Source organism: Temnothorax americanus, unplaced genomic scaffold (assembly GCF_048541705.1).
Source record: "Temnothorax americanus isolate GAGA-0224 unplaced genomic scaffold, ASM4854170v1 Scaffold17, whole genome shotgun sequence".
NCBI lineage: Eukaryota > Metazoa > Arthropoda > Insecta > Hymenoptera > Formicidae > Temnothorax > Temnothorax americanus.
Window position 1 is genome coordinate 513,206 of NW_027509307.1, and position 20,203 is coordinate 533,408.

General features: G+C 40.1%; 1 protein-coding gene across 6 annotated transcripts in view; it reads right to left on the reverse strand.

Annotated features, from left to right (window-relative positions):
* The window catches only part of LOC143895956 (uncharacterized), a 130,187-nt gene that overhangs the window by 26,298 nt on the left and 83,686 nt on the right, over positions 1–20,203 (reverse strand). For 5 of the 6 annotated variants that reach the window (XM_077403494.1, XM_077403493.1, XM_077403491.1 and 2 more), the window contains exon 6: positions 17,698–19,814. In XM_077403494.1, the coding sequence (XP_077259620.1) occupies positions 19,272–19,814 (543 nt within the window). In that variant the 3' untranslated portion in view covers positions 17,698–19,271. Of the gene's footprint in view, positions 1–17,496; positions 17,620–17,697; positions 19,815–20,203 lie in introns of those variants that run through there. The other variant, XR_013256509.1, reaches the window with a different exon arrangement.

The following is a 20,203-nucleotide window of genomic DNA, read 5'->3' on the forward strand; positions in this document are numbered from 1 at the left end:
CCATAGAGGAAAGATGGTCAACACACGTTCATTCGATGTTTCATGGCGAGCTAGATTAAAAGAACATAGGTTGGCCATCTTTCTTCTATGACCATCTTACCCGAGTTTACCCTATGCTTGGGAGAGATGGAAGTCTAAAGTACACAGACGAGCGACAGAAACAACTTTGCGCCAGGTTAACGCACGCTGCTGTTCCAGTCGTGATATTAGGTGCAGGAGGTTGAGATGTTAGATAATTCTGCTTAGACTGCAGGTATCTTCCAAACAAGGTACATACAGGCAAAATAAGGCGAGCTGCTATTCTCTTCTGCAATGTTATACGATTAAATCGGGATGTAACGTATCTGGCAAGATATAACCCCGCGTTAGGCTTAAAAGATCGTAACGCGAAAGAATTCGGTTGATCCCACATTGTGCCTCACGCACGATAAATCTTCATGATATTCGCATCCGTTTGTTTGTCGGTTGATTGTATTGACCGTGAAAACTGTAGAAATTTGCAAAGTTTAGATCGAAGTTTCTAGAAAATAAAGGAGAAAGTAAGATTGGGGAAATGGGGAATAGATTCCGCGGATTAACAATAAGACGACTACGTAGTAAGGGCGAAACTTTTTCCGCTTTTTCGTGGAGCGCGTTTTGTGCATTAAGATCCGGATTTAAAACAAGTTTCGGAAACACGAAGGCTATGGGTAAAACAATGCGAAAACAAGTAAGCTAACGTACCTAACAATGATTCAAGTTAAATTGCAAAAACATGCAATTATAGTGGAGACCAATTACAAAAGTATAATCAGATGCGAAAATACGTATATTAATAAATACATCCACGACAGATTGTTAAATTATTTTTACTCATATTGGCGCGTCTCTATCTCAATAATGGCCGAGACTCGACAGTGATAGTTGTGCGTGAAAAAATATTGCAGCGAAAAAATTACGAAAATAACTAAAAAATTGACGAATGTAAGTTTGTAATAATATTCTTTAAAATGTAATAAATATTATTACATTTTTAAAAATGTACTAGGTATATTTTTTATTTCTAGTTAACTCTAATATATGTAAAATTTGTATAATATATAACACATAGGCATGTATATAATCGGGCTATGCTACGAAAAGTATCTTTGGAACGCCGCGCTTTCATCTACAGTTTCTTTGACGAATTTGGAATCCATTTTTCCCTAACGAATTCGATTGGAGCCACTTCTTCACGTGTAGGTACTTTCTGGGTTTATACAAAAAATCCTTTGTCCCCTAATTCTTTCATCTATCATCTGAGCTATTGTAAAACCGTCAATACAAAATCAATTTTTGCGACACGCCTTTGCAACCTTATATGCAATAGGCACAGAGTTTTGGCTCTTTTATTTTTTGATATTCGTTTTAGACCACTTTTTGCGGCAATTTACACGACGTATGTGATCGGAAAAAGTTTTCGGTTTAATGACTGTTACGCAAGATTTATCTCACAATCAGCAAGAATCGCGATGATCAGAATGTAATTCCTTGAAGTCGCGAGTTTAGAGTTACATATTCGTTGCGCCAAATGCTTACAGTCGATTCCGAGTAAATAATTCGGTCCCGTGGGTTCGCTCGGAAACGGGAAAATTGGGCGCGAAAATTGATTCTCTCTCTTGCGTCGGGCACGGCCTCGCCTGTGATGTCCCCCCCGGCATAGCGTTGGATTTCGGCCTCCTCTCGTCAATAAACCCTATCAAACGCAGGCGATGAAAACTCGTGGTCCGGCTCGCGCGCCGTTCATCTCGTTGCGAAGCAATCCCAATGCGCGGATCGCGGATCGCGCACATTTCTACGCGCGCACGCACACGACGAGGATTTCGTCATAAATCTGACTCGCCAGGACAGTGCTCGACGGTAAGTTAACCATTCGTTGACTGCCAGTTAGCCCGAGGGAGAGCAGGGGAAGGAGGGGGGGGACGATTCAATCGATACGTTATTTTCTCGATGTGTCTGCGAAGAAGCTGATGTATGACGGGGACGAGCTCGCGAGGAGCGAAAGAGACGCGCCGATTGATGGGATTGATCATGGCGAGATTAGCGAGAGTGACGAATTGTTATTTGTTCCCGCCGCGTTTCTCCGCGCGGGAGAGAGCCGTGCGTTTAATTAATTCCTCTCGAAGGTTATCCTGACTAATCGTCCGGTCTTAGAAACAGCTTCCCCCGAGACAGACTTGGTCGACACAGCTGCCGGGCGTGTTCGGTTTAATGAGAGTGCATGTCTAGATTCGAAGAATCCGATTAATGCCGCGCGCATAGCGATAAATATCGTCGTGGATCAATGTGATTTATCGCTCTGTATTCCGGGATTTGTTGTGAACTATCCTCCCCCCCCTCCCGCGCCCCGATATAATTTACGTGCAGCAACTTATAGGACAAATAATATATAAGTACAGCTAAGAGAATTAATGCGTAACACGTCAAGTGTTGCGTTGAGTTCGGAATTAATGACTCCTGCTAGACAGGACCCTTGCGCCATCTCGGCATTCTTGTTTTCTTCGTATCTTCTCCTAGATAAAATAAATAATCATTCAGGAGTCACTCCTTTTTATTTGCGCAAGATCGTTTTTACGATCCAGTCGCAGGCTAATTAATCAAGCTTTAAAATCAGCAGCCGAAACGCGCAACCATGATATCTGATAAATACGCTAAGTATGCAGAAGGGGGACGTACGATACACGTAGCATATTTCGAATTTGTTTGACAAGTCGTCTGACGGGTAAGTGCAACCACAAATTTGAAATTCTAAATATTGCACCGGTGGGACCCTCGTAGGTATTGCGTGCAATCGATCATTCGTAACAAGTTCTCCTGCTAGGATATATCCCATTGAAAATGCTTCTCGCAATAAACTCGACATATCTGTTGCAATATGTAATGCAACTGCATGCTGCAAAAAGTAATCGCGGCACTGTGATTCCTGAGCAATATTCGTCACGACTAGGTTTTGCGAGAACGCTTTGTGTTAACTAAATAACTTACACATTTGAAATAAAGATCAACGCGCGGAATGGACAAATCGATAAACATAGGTTTAAATAGCAATTAGCGTTACCACAAATTGATCCGCAAATAATTACGACGATAAGTTTTCGTATGGCTTTGTTATTCTAACACTTGCAGCTTATGTTTTTAATCAGAAATCACGTACAATGGTGTTGCAGGTGAATATTGCTAAACCGTGTAAAAAAAAACAGCCACAATTCGTAGCCCGCGGTGGTGCGCAAAAAAAGAAGCAAGTGTATCTTGCCCGATATTCAATATTCGCTCGGCCGCAGAGTGTCGACGGCGGCTCTTATTTGCCAAGATTGTAATGTAAAGCACCCGATATTTGCCGAACGCATCGGCGTCTGTTTCGCCAGTAGTGAAAGGATATCGCGCCGGTGGCGGATAAAAATAAAATGGTGAGTGCTGCAAAACGATATCGGCGGAGAGGCGACGGTACACACAACGAATTTGTTGCTCTGCCGGCTCTACGGGTAGAGGGAAAAGCAGAGGGAAACGCGAACGTGAAGTCCGTCCGCCGGGAGAGGGGAATCGAGGATCTGGATAGTGCGAGTGAATTGGGACGAGAAAACGCGAGAATTACACGACAGTTGGTGCAAATGTGGCGAGAGAGCGGCCGTTGGTGTCGTGTTGGTCGATTGGCTTTTTCCACCTGATAAAGTTTAGCCAATTAATGTCCGCCGGTTAAGTCACTTTGCCGCCACCGATAAACCCGAGGGGACGCATCGGAGAGATTCGGCTTATTTGCACATATCTGCTAGGGGGACCGGGAATCAGCTCCGATTTATTGAACGGTGAGAGAGACGCGCGAGAGACGGCGACGAAGGGAAATATGGGGAAACGTCGTGACGCGATAACAGTGAGGCTTTATTTACTACGGGCTTGTTTAGCGAAGCGCCAGGCGCTGGTAGCCATTGGAATATATTATCATCTGCGAACGCGCCACTCTAGTTAGGTACGTGTGTCAATAATGTTTAGCATGCGACTTGCTCAAAATGCACAAGAATGTCTCATCTCGCGCGTTATCAATTTTCCGGAATTGCGGAATATTGCGAATAAAACACGTTATATACCGTACGCCGTGTAGCCGGAGCTTTGTCGTATACAGTAATATCCCAAATATCGTTATTTTCCTCTATTTTGCAGCTAATTATTTTCAGGTAGATATATGTATAACACCCGCGCATTTAGAACGTTCGGTAATGGATGCACACGAGCGAGGTTCTTTTTTTTGTTCAGAAATTATATGAATAAGTTAGTTCTGTTTTGCAGTTTTTAAAGTTTCCGCATTAAACATTTTAGAGTAACTATGCCTCTTTCAAGCCAGTCACTTACAATTAAGTTCGCGTGCAATTATCTGAAGAATTAGGCTAAGGTATTATCTACTTGCAGTCCTGAAGTGAAATTAGTCAGAATTCCTTCTTCTCTTATTCGGTACACATAGCTCATGGCTCTGAACTATTCAAATCTCGACATTTATGCTAAGGAAAAATTATCTCTCAGTTTTTTTCACGAGAAATATTAAATTAATTATCATCGAAATAAGAAGTGTAGTTATTATTAAAATCTACATAACTTTAATTGAAATTCGCATAATATATCCAACTGATATATATCCAACCATTACACATTTTATTTCATTAAAACTAAAGTATTTATTAATAATCATTGTGCAATAAAATAAATTTATACTAATACACGTTTGCATCTAAAATAAAAAATTGCAGAAAAGCATTATTGAAAATTGAAATGTTTTATTTCATGCGACCTCTGACATAACAATACATGTCTTCATTATATTTCTATTCGAGTACACAGCCGATCGACTCAATTTGCTGGATCCTGCCAGTCGGCTCCAATTGGCCGTCGCGTCGGCCGACAACGGCGTTTTGCTCCGAATTTTGAAATCCCTTCAGTTATTCGCCGACTTTTGACGTTCCTTCGCGCATAGCCGAAAGTGGAAACGAGTTTACGGCGAAGCGGCATGTGGAAAGGAGAGGAGACAGGCTTGTGAATCGATGGAAATATTTATTCCAGAAATTTTCCTCGAAATAACGACCTGGTTCCTCGCGTTTATATAAATTTGGTCCCCGACATTTTTGAATCTTTTCACTCGGGAGTTTTCAGCGTTGCGAAAAAACCCGAGTTCTCGGCGATAAACTTATGCACTTTCTTACGCTTTTCTCTCCTCCGACTGCATTGTTTTTGCTATTTTATGTCCAGCTCTCTAGGTTCGCTATCGACCCGCGTGTTTCAGACACGCGCAATTAAGGTACGCAAATATTTTCAGTTTTTAGCATGATGCAGTTTTAGATTTAAATCCGCAATGACTCTTAAAACAGAATCAGTAGCAAATAAAATTGGCCATATTCCGGGAGCGCGTTCAAATATATGTATCGCGTCTTACAGTCTATAGAGGATTTGCGGCGCAAGATATTTCGTTCACGAACTATATGAATGTCAACATTTCATTCGTGCGCTACTTTCGAAGTCTGCAGTTTGTCTCGAAAGAAAACTCAGACTTTTCGTGGCACGGATGTCAGGTTTTCATTTGGGTATTCGTTTTGAAGTCTTCGCGAAGTTGGCCGGTACTCGAGGATCTGAGACACCTAATTTTGAAACTTCTCGCGTTACTTATCGTCGTCAGCCCAGTAATTTGTCGACCTGCTGCAGAAAATTTATGAAGAAAACTCTCAATAACTCTCTTAGATAACGAACTCTCGCATCTCTACATTGTTCACGTATTTCCTTTTAATTAATTTCTCTTAGTCAATTCTACTCGCTACCATTTTCCAGCAGCGCATGTTCGAGAAGAGGCGGTATTTCTGTTATTCAAAATGTTAAAATATTACTGTCAAGACGCTGTAACTTCAGCTTTTAATAATAATATTACAGGATTAGGTAGTATGCCATTACAATGCATGAATGTATATTGAGCGGATAAAATGTATCTGTTGAGTAGCAATCAAACATGAGGTGATTATCAATATTCAACAAAAGCGGTAGCTTCAGTACAATGGAATTCTGGCGGAGCATTAATCCTATCATAATATTATCCTCTCATTAGTCTGCATTAAACTGATTGGATTACTAATTATGCGAGAAAGGAGACTTTGAAACGCAATTGTTGCTTAATTAAATTGATACAAAATTAGTGATCCAATCTTGCATTCGAATAACTGCAATATTATCTTTCTCGTGTCATTTTATTCATACTCTTTCTCCTTGCTTCTCCTCGGTCTCTGTTGCTTTTAAACGCTAAACATATAATTTTATCTTGCTTATTTAAGTTACAATTCATAATTTATGAAATAATTAAACATTACAGCTAATGATATCTTTAACTTTGAAGAAAATTTAACTTCTCTTCCTGTTAATTATAATTATTATACGTGCTTACTTCGTGCACACAATTAATTTTATTGTTTAATTATCTAACGGTATTCTACATACGAGTGTCTAATTAATCGTGTCAGCACTTGAGACGAAGCTCGATCGTCTGTGCTTTCGCATGTTCAGAAACTGTAAAGTCTACGTCAGGTAAGTACAAACGTGCGGAGGTAATCAGGTAATCCTCCGACCTCCGTCATAGTTCTGTCTAACCTAGTCTTACTCGAAGACGAGATTTACCTTTGTTTCATCACGTTTTGCCGGTAGCTTCAACGTTAGCCCCTATGTAATTTCGCTGGGGCGTACTTCGACCACTACCCTCTCGGCAGCGGCGGCACGAGGTATTAAGATAATGAGAATTCTCGTATTCTCCCCGTCCTCCTCCACGTATCCACGTATTCGATAGAACGCGGGACCAAGTTAAAGTGCAAGTTTCCATTTCCAGGCGATGATTCGATCCGCAAAAGTGGACGATAAAAATCCGCCTCCACGGAAAATCGCGTCGTTCCGCGAAGAGAAAACTGCGTGCTTTCAGTCGGATCTGAATTAAAGTCGTATAAGTCATTCATGTATAATTGTGCAGAAATGTTACGAGATTTTGGAATACATTGTTTGTTGAATACAATGCGTACACAATGCGTTAACTACAAGTTTTAAGCGATTGTATCGCAAACTCTCGCATTGAATACCTCGTCTGCGAGGCACTTGATTCTGATTCGAACATTACACGGTGAATATATAACAGTATGATAGTATTGCGCGCTTGATTAGATTAGAGTAGCGAGTAGATCATGAAATATGAGAATGGCTCCTGGCGTAAACATTATAACAGTGATTGAGGGCATCGAGTCTGTCGGTCTAAATCTAGCTGTATCAAATCCAGCTGAAGCGATTTGGGGAACTACTGTTTCCGTATAATACTCCGTTGGTGATCGCCATACACGATCGACGCGCAAAAAAAGATTAATCCGTGGGAATGGGCACTCGCGTGATTTTTCCTACATTGCACTGCCTTCCGCGCAACGTAAACGCGCGAACAATAAACTCGGGAGATATTTTCTAAGGCGAAACGTACGGGGGAGGCAGTTATTTCCCCGAATACGTCGTTATGGAGCCGGTAACGTTTGCTCGAGGCTCATTGAATTTCCCGCACTGCGAAATTTTGTATATGCCAGGGTGGAAGTGGCATCGAATGTTTCGCGAACACACGGTTAAATGTGCTTAGATTTCGATAACCGTATTCGCGGACGCCCGTATATCGTTGTTGCGAATAATATGTTATTACGTCTGACAATGATAGTATTTTATATTAACAAACCATTGATGTTGTATTATCTGTATGATTTTGCTCTGAGAAGTAATAAAAAAAATGGGGGGGGGAAATGTTCTAATAGGTTTTACATTAATAAGATTTTATCTTTCACTTACTTCTAATTTTACTAATTTGGACATATCGTTACCAAAATATTTAACATTATTGAAGATTTGAAAGATAAAATTATACAATTGCAAAATTCAAATTCGTTATTACCGTGTAATTTTTACGAAATACGCTGTATGGATTTTTTAAGGTCGAGTTAGTAGATGGAGCATATGATGATGAAACAGTTAATAGAGTCAATAAAGTTGCCTTTGAACTTATAATTTCATTTCACTTGCGCGGATTCCGAGGGACCGTAGAAAAAAAGATTGGATGCGGAAGGAAGAGATAAAGCCGCGGCGCTCATTATATCACCGCGGATAATCCTATACCCATTTCATACTGATCGATCCCTATACCTTTCTCGGATCTAAGAGTTAAAATCCGAGAGTTAGTTGAGATTCAAGGGAAATGCTGAGCCCCATAAAATCATACCTCGGAATTGCTTCGTGTGTCTCAGGGATTTCACGGACGAATATTTGATATTTGCGAGGACCGTGGTGAAAATGTGTGTTTCCATCCGCAAGAGCGGGTTTTTTTTTTCATTAAATTTTTTACCCGCGTACTTGTCGTTTTGTTTCCGTTCCTGTTTGCCTGTGTTTTTTTCGCTGAATGTAGATGCACGTTGCGATTCTAGGAGTAGGATATGTACGCGAATATACGTAAAATAAAATATATCACAAAACGTTACAGCGGTAACGATTGGACGGCGTATCGACGTATCTTTTGTAAATGGAACGAGATGGCGGAAGACCCTGAGTATCGTTCGGAAGTTGTCAAAGCGCGATCGCAGCTGCTGCCGCGGCAAAAGTTTCGGAAGAGAAGAAGTCCGTCAATCGATCGTTGTTCATTGTGCGAAGCTGGACCGTTCCTTCGCAGAACTGGGACAGGATCCCCGAGTTTCAGATATCTCTTCGGCAGGGATATGCATCGTGAGCATGTCTGAGTATTCTCGAATACTCGTTCACGTCCTACGTCCTAGGTCGAACAAAAAGTTCCTGACGAAATCCATATATTCGCGAAACGAGAAAAACATCTACATACCGTAACGTTGACTTTTCCGCAAAATATAAATCATTTTTCACTTTTTCTTCTTCTTTTTTTTACGCTGACCTCACGACGTTTCTCCGGCGCGTTTTCCCCTCGATTTCCCACGTTTACGCTGGCGTACACACACACACACACACTTCGCAATCATGCTCATTCAGCTCAGCATTTCAATGAAAATTATCGGTATTGTTATCGCGCGCGAGAGGCGCGTATTTTCGGTATGTCGTTTATGAAAATGGATTAAACGTACTCCACGCGCACGTAAAATTATGCGTCCTCCGTTCCGACGATTTTCGTTATATAGCAAAATACATCGCAAATGCAAGCCGCGCGATGAATAGGATTATTCGGAAGAACATTTCATCGGGATATAATAACAATGAGTTGAGCTAGTACTTCATTTGTTATATGTTTCACACATTTTTTCCTCTTGAACCTCGCGCACAATGCTTGAATCGAAATTCCATTTGTTTTTATAGTAAAATTGAAATCTTAACAATGTATCATTAATTTAAACCGACAAATTAAATTTAGTTTACGTATGTGGAAATATCGCACATGCCGGGCGCTCTTCTGTGCTATAAATGTGAGATATACGTTGAAATATAAGTTATTGTAATTACCGGACATGTTGGGATCCGCTAGTAAATATGTATGGCTCGAATACGAATCGGCGAAGAGGAAGCTGATATAAACTCATATAAATTGTGTTTCACTAGCGCGATAATGGCGATTTTGAAAGCATTCGCCGACGAAATTACGACAGCCCAAAATGTTATTATTCGCTTTGAATATGCGCCGCTGGTAATGCGGTGTCCCTTTTGCTCCCGTTGCCGAAATAAGCCGGGCCCGGTGATATATTAGTACCACATAATAGAGTTACTGTAATGAATGGCCACGTAGTACGCGCCATTTTTGTTAGTTTTCGCGGTGGGCGCAGTCACTGCGACATACGAAAATGTCAATCACCTATGTAAATTGCGCAAGCGGAAGGTTCGCCACACGCTGTACATTGAATTATGGTCGGTAAATTGTCACAAGTCATCGTATGTTCGGTGCAAGGATCTACATTATAATATTTATAAAAATTAAATAATAATGCGGAAACATATAATTACAGTTATATAATATTGAAAAGAATACGAAAATTTATTTGTTATTCTTCTTGAATAATGTTCAATTTTCTTAAACATTTTATTACTGTTATTAAAATGTATAATGAACTTTGAGTTCTTATTTAAATAATGTTAAAAATTAACGTGGTTGATTGTAGTACGTATTAGTGTTGGAGTTACCTGGTTCTGCACTTAATACGCTCATTAATATTATCTCTTTATTATTGTAATTTTTATTGTTATTCGTACGTGTACAAAAGCGGTTTTTGTGTCAGCATAAATTTCACTACGGAAAATATTTGATCTTGCGTACGTTGCGCGCCTGCTGCGCATACTCATTTTCCAACATATAGCAAATAAATATTAATTATCTGTTATCGGACAAGCCATACATGGTGCGCTGGTTCATTCGATTTTATGAAAATAATATATGCTGGATTAATTTGCATTGGCAATGCGCGTCCACGTGCGCTGCGTTGGATAGTGTATTTTTACTAAATTTAGAAATGAGTTTAAAGGGCTAACCGCTTTTCAATCACCTCCGGTTATTATTATAATCTCGATGTAACTTTTCGATATTCTCTATATTCTCCAATTATTTGCCCGTTATATGCGAGTGAATGTATGCGAGAGAGAGAGAGAGAGAGAGAGAGAGAGAGAGAGAGAGAGAGAGAGAGAGAGAGAAAGAGAGATAAATCTATTTGTTAAATAAATATTTTTCCACCCCACAATTTATGTTCAGTATGTAATTTTACTTCACACGGAGAAAATTTTCTCTTAAAATTTAGCCTGAAATCATGGTAGTTGTGGGACAACATGTCCCACCAAGATTTTTATGCGAGCTATTCTGATTAATATCCACCATAATAAAAAATATTAATATTTATTACATTAAAATATAAAATATGTTTAATTAATTTTACTAAAATATATCTAAGAAATTTCAATAATTTTTCAAAATTTACCAATCTGCTTGGTAATTTTTATATAAAAATTCCTTGGTTGTTCCAAGTTTGTAGTGAATTTAAAGGTAAAATATAACAAAAAATTCTCTCCGTGCATGATCAAAGTTACATTTTGCAGTGTGAATTGAAATTTATCAAACATGATTCATAATTATTGGACATATTTAGACGGAATAAACTTGCTGGATATAACATGTAAATATAGCGTATGGCGTATAATATGAAGAAAGTGACATATCTATGAGAAGACAAAAATAACAATTGCAGTGCGTTATATTACGCGTTCAGGATTATACGCGTCTATTTTTCAAACGTAGAGTTTGTTCGAACATCCCATTTTTGTCCCATTATTCCGGTCGAATAATTTTCTAGCATCACTCGTTTTGCATTCGACTGCATATTCGCGCCGATTTCCTGATCACGACTTAGATTTATGTGGAACAGGCTGTTATCTCTTGCCAAACGAGTGCTCTCCACGAGCGTCTTCCTTCTGGTCCCTGTTCCCGCTTCCGGGCCACTTTGCACGCCCTTCGGGTATCGGGTCAAGAGAATGGAATCATTCCAAATCAGATTACGACATGCGCTGGGCATTTAAAGCATTCTCGATCATTCCTTTTCCAGAGTCGCCGGCGCAGTGATTTCCCGACGTCAGAGAGGTACCGGCGAGAAAATGCAATCCGACAGGAAAGTGTATTGCCGATCGATATCGAAGCGGGGTTTTGTAACGGAGAGTGGTATCTGAAATCTTTATACGCTACACGAAGCGGAATCTCGTGCTGAAGAGTAAACGCAAAACTTGTGTGTCAAGTTATGGACGTTTTACATGTTGTACAAATATAGAAACTGGTGTCTGAAGTATTTTCGTTGGTCTTTTTTATACTTTCTCTCACGAATTACAGTAACAAAGTCACAGATATTATTCTACCATAACGTTTGTAATATAAGACTTTTGCACTTAAGCGTAACATTTAACAATTTAGCAATTTCTAATATGTTCGTATTCATTATTTTATTTATTACAATTTTCTTATCATATTAGCTATTTTTGAGTAAGTTTAAATTTTTTATTGAACGTATACGAGGGGGTATCCAAAAGTTTCCCGAAATATTTTTTAAACAATATTTAAAGTGTACTTACAGCTCTGAAACTTTAATCCCCTTCGAAGTACTCCCCGTGTGACTTAATGCAACAATGCCAGTGTTTCTCCACTTCAGGAAACACTGTCTAAATTCTTTTTCCGAAATGCTGTTAAGGGCTACCAGCGATTCTCGTTGAACCTCGTTAATGTCAGCAAAACGCCTCTCTTTAAGTTACCGCTCCGTGGGAATAAAAAGAAGTCACAAGGGGCGAGGAAAAGTGGAAAAAAAGTGGAAAAGTGGAAAAGTGGTGATCGGTTTCTGCATCACGACAATGCTCCGGTCCACACGGCCTTGAGCGTTTAGCAGTTTTAGCTAAAAATAAAATAGTAACTGTGTCCCGCCCAGCGCCCTATTTACTCGACCTGTGACTTTCTTTTTATTCGCACGAATGAAGCAGCAACTTAAAGGGAGATGTTTTGCTAACATTGACGAGGTTCAACGAGAATCGCTGGCAGCCCTTAACGGCATTCCAGTAGAAAAATTTAGATAGTGTTTCTTGAAGTGTGAGAAAAGACAGTTTCAGACCTGTAAGTACACTCTCTTTTAATATTTAAAAAAAAAAAATAATTCCGGAAACTTTTGGATGTTTCCTCGCATATTAATAAAGTGTGAATTATATTGATTTTAGATATAATATATTACGAATGCACTAATTATGAATTATTCAAGAAGTTTTTATTTAAATTCTGTAAAAAGAAATTTGTGCTAAATACCGTGAAACCTTTTTTCTTTACACTTCTCTAATTACTTCTAAATGTTGCCCGTTGCACATCTCTTGGATACTTTCTATGCATATTACATTCATAAGAAAATTTTTCGTAACCTATTCATGCAAATATTACATGCACGTGTTACTTTTTCTAGAATATTAAAAAAATTCTGACAATTTTGACAATAATCTACAAATTGTATTAATTTTGCGGAATTTTACGCAGGATGTTCAAAAACTTCAAAATACAAGGAAATTTGAATTTAATGGACAGTACATTCATTTGATCTAAAATAAATTATTCTCATAATTGATGTATCTGTAATAATTGTTAAGATTTTTTCATTTTGACAACAACGTAGATTTAAGATGCGCGAAGAACATGCCGCTCTGTTAACGAGAGACAGAAATTTCGAATATTTCAATTTACCCTCGGTGGAAAATATCCCAAGAATGTAATTTCCAGCCATTTGAATTGCGTGGAGTTTAGCCGTAAGCGCAGAAAATTAAGCAACAAAGTGTATACTAGGTACGTTGCGGTAATTAAACTGCATCTGGGATATCTTCTTTCCGCGCAATGGACGGGACGTGTATTGCACGGAAGGAAAACAAAACGGAACAGGATATCTTATTAATTAATTTATATGTACAGCTGCGGTGTGTGTGGTCGCGCAGCTTCTCTCGGAATGCGCACGCAAGGCGGTTAACCGACAAGTGTATATTATGCACATGCGAAAACTCTTTCTTTAATTATACATTACGTGCGCCAAAAGTTTGTTCCATTATGCACGTAATGTATATCGTTGTCACGTGCATTGTTGTGAACGCTCTTTCTTCGCCTTTTAAGAAACGGTGTTTTCAATTGATACGTTCAACGTTATTTTGCAAAATAAGTTGACACAAAATAAATTAATATTGTCAATAAATCAATATTTAAGTTAATAAATTAAATTAAACAGTTAACATTTACATCAATTGCAATTAAATAACTGTAATAGTAATTGTTATTGAAAAAAATTGGATATCTTAATTGCAGGAAGAGTTCGAATACCGGCAACGGAGTGGAATATAAAATTTTAGCAGAGGCATCGTAACGTTCGTCGCGCCCGACAATACGGGAGCTATTCTCGGCGCAATTAATGTCGTTGCCGTACGTGATGAATTCAAAACGATATAGTATTGGTCGGCCGTCCCAATCGATATCGATTTTTGACGCCGCCAGACGTACACTAATCCGGCGATAATGCTGCGCTATGAACCTGTACAATCCGTCGCGTTTATCTCAATAAATATAGCCCCTCGCGCTGTAGGCTGTCGCGAGCAGACTGCGCGCGCCCATAGAGATAGTTATTTCTCTCCTCTAGATATCCGCGCCAGGGCGCGCGCGGAATGGCGTACACTTACACGTCGTAGTGAATTGGTTTACTTGATAAATGTTTTACGTCACGGCCCGAAATGGCAGTTTTATACAAAGCTATACAGTATCGACTATTGTATACCGTGTTATAAACGCTATCTCTCATTGTGCGATATCTATCATTTTTTTTGCCCCCGTAAAAGAAAATAATGGGTATACGTCTGCGTGACTACATATATTTAATTTTAGATCCGATAGAACGTCACGATGTTCTCTCGGAGTTTATAATTCAACCCTCACCGGGGGATTATCCGGAAGAACACACTGGCGCGCTTCAGACGAAACGCGATGCTCAAGCGCCTTTCGCGTAATGCGCTATCACGTGTCCGCTCCCATTCAGCCGTCAATCGTCGCGACGAGAGTCATCGCGGAGCGCATCCGCCGGGGTGTATTGTGCCAGGCGAAAAGTATAGCGTATAGCGGCGGGAACACGATCGAGGGCGAGGGTGGGCGAAAACACGGGATTTTCATCGCATGCATAATTTGTCGGCCCCGCAATTGCGTCTTCCCGTTACAAGGAAGCCGCCTTGCTCGAGCGTATTATCCGCGTGTACGTGTACAATGGAACGTGCAACGCGAACGGTGGTACAGCGGATGTATAGACACCGAGGCTCCTAATACAATTGCGCCAAGTTTTGCCGGTGCAACGCGAGATGGTACGCTGGTCTCTCCCACGCGCGTCATGGATGTTCGTACCGGATTTGTGCCATCCTAGCTACCAGCGGGTTTATTATAGTTTACGGTCCGACGGCGCGTAGCGCGCCTTATTAATAGTTGCACTTGGAAACTGCAACGCCGTTGGTCGCTGTGCACGGCGCGAAAGATTAACAATATGCGCTCCGTTCGAAGTTGTTGCTCCGTTCGGATAGAAGAACCCTCGAACCGCGGCTGTTTGTCATGCGGGGGAGGTATGGCTTGAGAGCAAAACACCGCCGCCGCGTTGCAAACTGACGTTTTGGTTCATTAACAAGTCAGATATTTTCGGTGTGGTGTGTTTGTTTCAGGCTTCGGCATTATCCGTCTATTCCGACACGTATATAGCTGCGCCAACTATTCCGAAAGATTTCGAGTCGTCGGGCGCTTTTTCATTTTTGCCTTTCTATTTTCGCCTGTATTTCCGTCTCTTTTAAGCGGACGCTTATAAGACACCGCTCTGAATAATTAAATTACGCAGTTAAACAGCGAAATGTATATCTCGTGCGGTTTTCATTGAGCGAGCGCTCGTGTGGGAGGACTAAAAGATATTATGCGTTGCAAATAAAGTACTCGCGAGCGAGTACTTCGTGCAAGGTCGGACGTACGAAAGAGAAGAAAAGCGGGTTTTAGTGAAACATGGCTTATTACGTACGGTGGATGTTTTATAATGGCTCGTTTAAGTGTCATTTTTTAGCACTTGGGAAATATAGCTGACGGTGCTTATCTAGAATAATATCAGTTGCCTTTTAACAAATCGCGCTGTCCGCTTTATTATACGTTCGCCGCTATTCCTTCTTCATGTTTTATTTTGAAATTATAAATCGCGTCGCGCAATATATGCTATTTATCTCCTCGGTTTCTCATAAAATAGCAAGAAAGTAACTATTGTGTTGGTAGACGTGAATTTACTTGTTCGATTTATGGTAAAATCACGTTTACGGTCAAATATTTTGTATAATTGATACATAACGTAAAGCCGCCGCGAGATGATGATCAGTGAGAAGCAAATAAATAATGATATGAAAGAATGATTAATGTATCTTCGGTTAAATGTGAACCAGCATAATAAATAATTATAAAAATGATCTGCTCTTCAATATTAACATGTGTCTTTGTTTAGTCTCCGTTAATTATGTTCGTTATCGCGTTGTCTTCTTTCGTTCTTTTCCAAAAAAAGAACTTTATCATGCATGTCTTTGTTAATTATACTAGATGCTGTCTTATATACTTTCCGCTAAAGAGTGAGACGGAGAAAAAGAAAGAAAGATAAAGAAAGTTTCGTCATTGCGAAGATCTGGCTTAGTTTGAATATTATACTTTCATAGAATAGCGCGAGTAAACTTTATACCGGCACAAAAATGTAAAAATGTAAAACTGGACTTCGTTGATGAGATCGCGAAATATGATTATAAAATAAGCAGAAACTCCGGACGAGATCGCGACATGGCATACCATTTACGACCGTTATATACCAAGTAAATTAACGACACGCGACGGTTAGGCGAAACCGGTGGAATTAATTAGCGCTCATAATTGCTCAGTGTGCCTCTCTGCATCTCCCGATGTATCACCCTGCCCTTTCTTGTCGCGTTTCTTCTTGCTGTATATTCTCATTAAATTTACTCAGTAGCGATCTTATTTCAAACTGCTACTTTCATTCCCTCTCAAAGGACATCGACGTTGTCGACATTACAGCACTTCCGATACAGTTATACTTAATTATAATCCCTCGAGATCTTTGCAGTTTCTAGTACTTTTTAAATATATCCTTTGTAATTCTATTCGAAATTATCGAATACTTATAATACAAGAATTACGCGCTTTTTTACGTTATTTCAGTAAAAATTTATATGTATATTTACTGTGTAAAAAAAAATATATTCTATTGCTCTATTTTATACGTATAGGAAAACGTGGAATGTATAATACTCGCAAAAATGAAGAAATATTGATATATTGTATGTAATTGAAAGCTATCATGTGCAAGAGATTGCGAGTAAATTAGCAGTAGATGGGAAAATATTGTAAAACGTGTCCACACGTTTATATAAATAATAAATAATGAAATATAAACGACGAATCTCGATAATCTTTAAGATTTTCTTATCAAGAAACACAGCCAAGTGTATGCGTTCGCGACACGGGTATTCACTTACCTGCCACGTGGGACCAAGGGATACCAAGTCATCTGCGATACTATGCAGATGTGCAGCCATAAAACGGACTTGCATTGAGACATGTATTATTAGAAGGCGTATCTCCTTGTAAGCTATAGCTTCTCCTTCGATCGTATCAAATCGGAACTGATTGACGCTCAGGGATACACCCGAGTTAATTACGAAATCAATGTGAGCCACAGACGCGTTCTAAGCTGTCCGGTCTAAGCTGCCATTATAATTAATTAATTAGTCGTGCGAGATGACTTAACGGATCGCCGGAGATACGCTAGGAAATTCCATTTGGCCGGAATGGCGGCTGAATCATAAACGAGAGATGTTTCACGCGCAACCATGATGCAAAGCTAATAAATAATCGCGCTATGATGAAATCGATTTGTATAAACTTACAGATTATTATTGTGAAATCCATAAGTGCCGATTAAGCCTTCTATTTTTTGTTATTATGGCTGCTATGCTCCTTTTGAGAATTTGCATTCTGCATGGGTTGATTGTTCCGCGGAAATCAAGACACTAAAATAAAAATTAAGTATTGTTAATCGGTTGGTTAATAAGGATTGAGGAAGTTACACGAATGATTGAAATAATCGATTTACAGCTTTGTGGGGTACTTTTATTAACCGAAAGCCTAGGCTATAATAAAGAATGCTATGTGTATACATATCCTCTATCTATATACAATAAACCGATTTTTTTTGCACAATATTTGATACACAATTAACATTTGGCAACTTGGAATCGATTAATTCTTCTTCATTTTTCTTGGCAGGAATCACATTTAGTCTTTCACAATTCAAGAGTTCGAATGTGTTCGTCCGAATGTCACGAGATGTGTGTATATCCGCCTCGTAACGTGATATTATCAAAATTGAGGAGGCTAGATCACCGACCGTTCGTAAAATCTTCCCTATTGCGATGTCTTAAGGACGCGACGTCTCTCATCGTGGATCGCGTTTCTTCTTAATTACGTTAGTGCTGATCATTAGAGACTATCAATACGAATAAGTGTAATATTGCTTGCGCAGCACTATAAAGACGAATTTCACGGATACACATCTGCATAAACATCGTTATGCCGCGATGTTTCACGTTACATATTTACAAAAAGGTGTCGCGTCAAGTGCGTGATACGCGAAGGAGTCTCGGAAGGAAATTTCAAACGGCGCGTAAAAAATCAGTCTTCGTACGAGAGATTCGAAGTTTCGAGAGGGTCGATACGTCGTTGCTCGGTTGCTCGTTTCGTAAAAGCAGCGGGGAAATAAATCGCCGATAACAGCCGACGGTTTTTCCCCATGGTGTACATCGTAAAAAAGAACAATCGTTAAAGAGTAATCCGCTCCGGTAAAATCTTCGGTCGAAATGCTAATTTTATCGCGTACGTTTGATTTTCTCGCAGGCATGCAGGTATTTCCTTGGATTTCACGCGAGAATGTTTCCCAGTCTTTCGGAACGAGTTTCGAATGTCGTGTGACGTACCGAAGTCGCGCATATTGACAATGCTTTCTTGCTGATGAGTGATAATGAGATTAAGTCACTCGAGGACATTCTTTTCTTCTCACAGCGGAAGTCGCGCGTTTACACTCAAGCGATCGGCGGGGGTGAGAAGGCTTGTTTTGTGGCGCGGAAACACGTATTTTTGGCACTTTGCTACGTCGAATTCTTTCCTTCGGTGCACAAGGCAAAGCTTAATCGCGAAAATATTGACGTCGCGGTCACGTTCGACGATATATAGTACAAAAAATTGTTCTGTGTCGAAGTGCTGTTGTTGATTAAAAAATTTTACCGATTGCCGTGCTGTTTTGATTATTTGCTAAATCGAATAGCGTTTGTGGATTATGCTCGCGGAGTAAAATAAATTATGTTAACTCGTAACAGCCGGAATAAAATCACGATCATCACAGATCATCGATTCCACTTTGTGATCGACATGTTCGACGGTTTCTAATTCGATTTATTTGAAACGCGCATTAAAAGTTCGAAGATCCGGTACTACCTGCGGCCGTCCCGTTTTTCGTCACTTTATCCGACGACACCGGAAGTGTCATTGACACGACGCGCCGTCGTCCTCTCGTGCCGCGCGATTATTAGCTGAAGATACTGGGTGACACGGTTTTCATCTCGATGTCGTGTTGAGCGGTCTCTTTACGAGACTCCTTCGCCTTCTGCTACGAGCTGAGGGACGGGGGCCCGATGTTACTGATAAAACTCGGACAGGCGTTCTCCGCCCTGTCGCCGCTCTGCAACGAGAAGTGCCTGTAGGACATGTACTCCGGCGGATTCGAGGACAACGGCTGATCCCGCTTGATCGTCGCCCGCTGCTTCTTCATTTTCATATAACCGAGAACGGAGATCAGCACCACGAAGACCACGAAGCCCATGCAGCTACCCACGATCAGGCCCAGCCGTCTCGTGAGGATATTCGCCAAGCTGCCCCTGTCGCTCATCGTGCCGTCGCCCACTATCGAGTCGGGCGCGTCCAAAGTTCTGACCTCGGTGCACCGGCTCGTAGGCGAGTTTACCATCACGGGCAACGAAGAACTTTCGATCACGTCATCGGTCGAGGCGTTCCACTGCCAGGAGCCGATGTCCTCCGGGATCGGGGTGCCCCAACTGCCCAAGCCAAGTACGCAGATCAGGTAGCGCGTGTCAGATGCCAACTTCGTCAATCTTACCGAACGTGCCTTCGGATCCAGCAGCTTACCTCGAACCTGAAACCCCGGCGGAAACGTTTCGCCGTCAACATGTGCGGGCCTCTTACTTTTGCGCCGAGTAAATAAGAAATGACCAGTGTACATTTGTTTATATAATAAACCACGCGTGAAACTTTAGTACATTACTTTTAATATTGTGCCATATTCTGTAAGAAAATATAATAACTGGATAACTGGAGAAAAATTATGGATTTTGCAAATAGCTACAGGAATAAATAATTTTACTAAAATTACATTATGTACATTAAAAATAATAGTAATATAATAATAAAAGCAATTTTGTCTAAAAATATGTAGTTTAATAAAAAGACATTCTCACTTATAAATTATATATAGACAGCGCAGTTCTTTTTAATTTGATGCTTCCTTCCCGTTCACTTTATTCA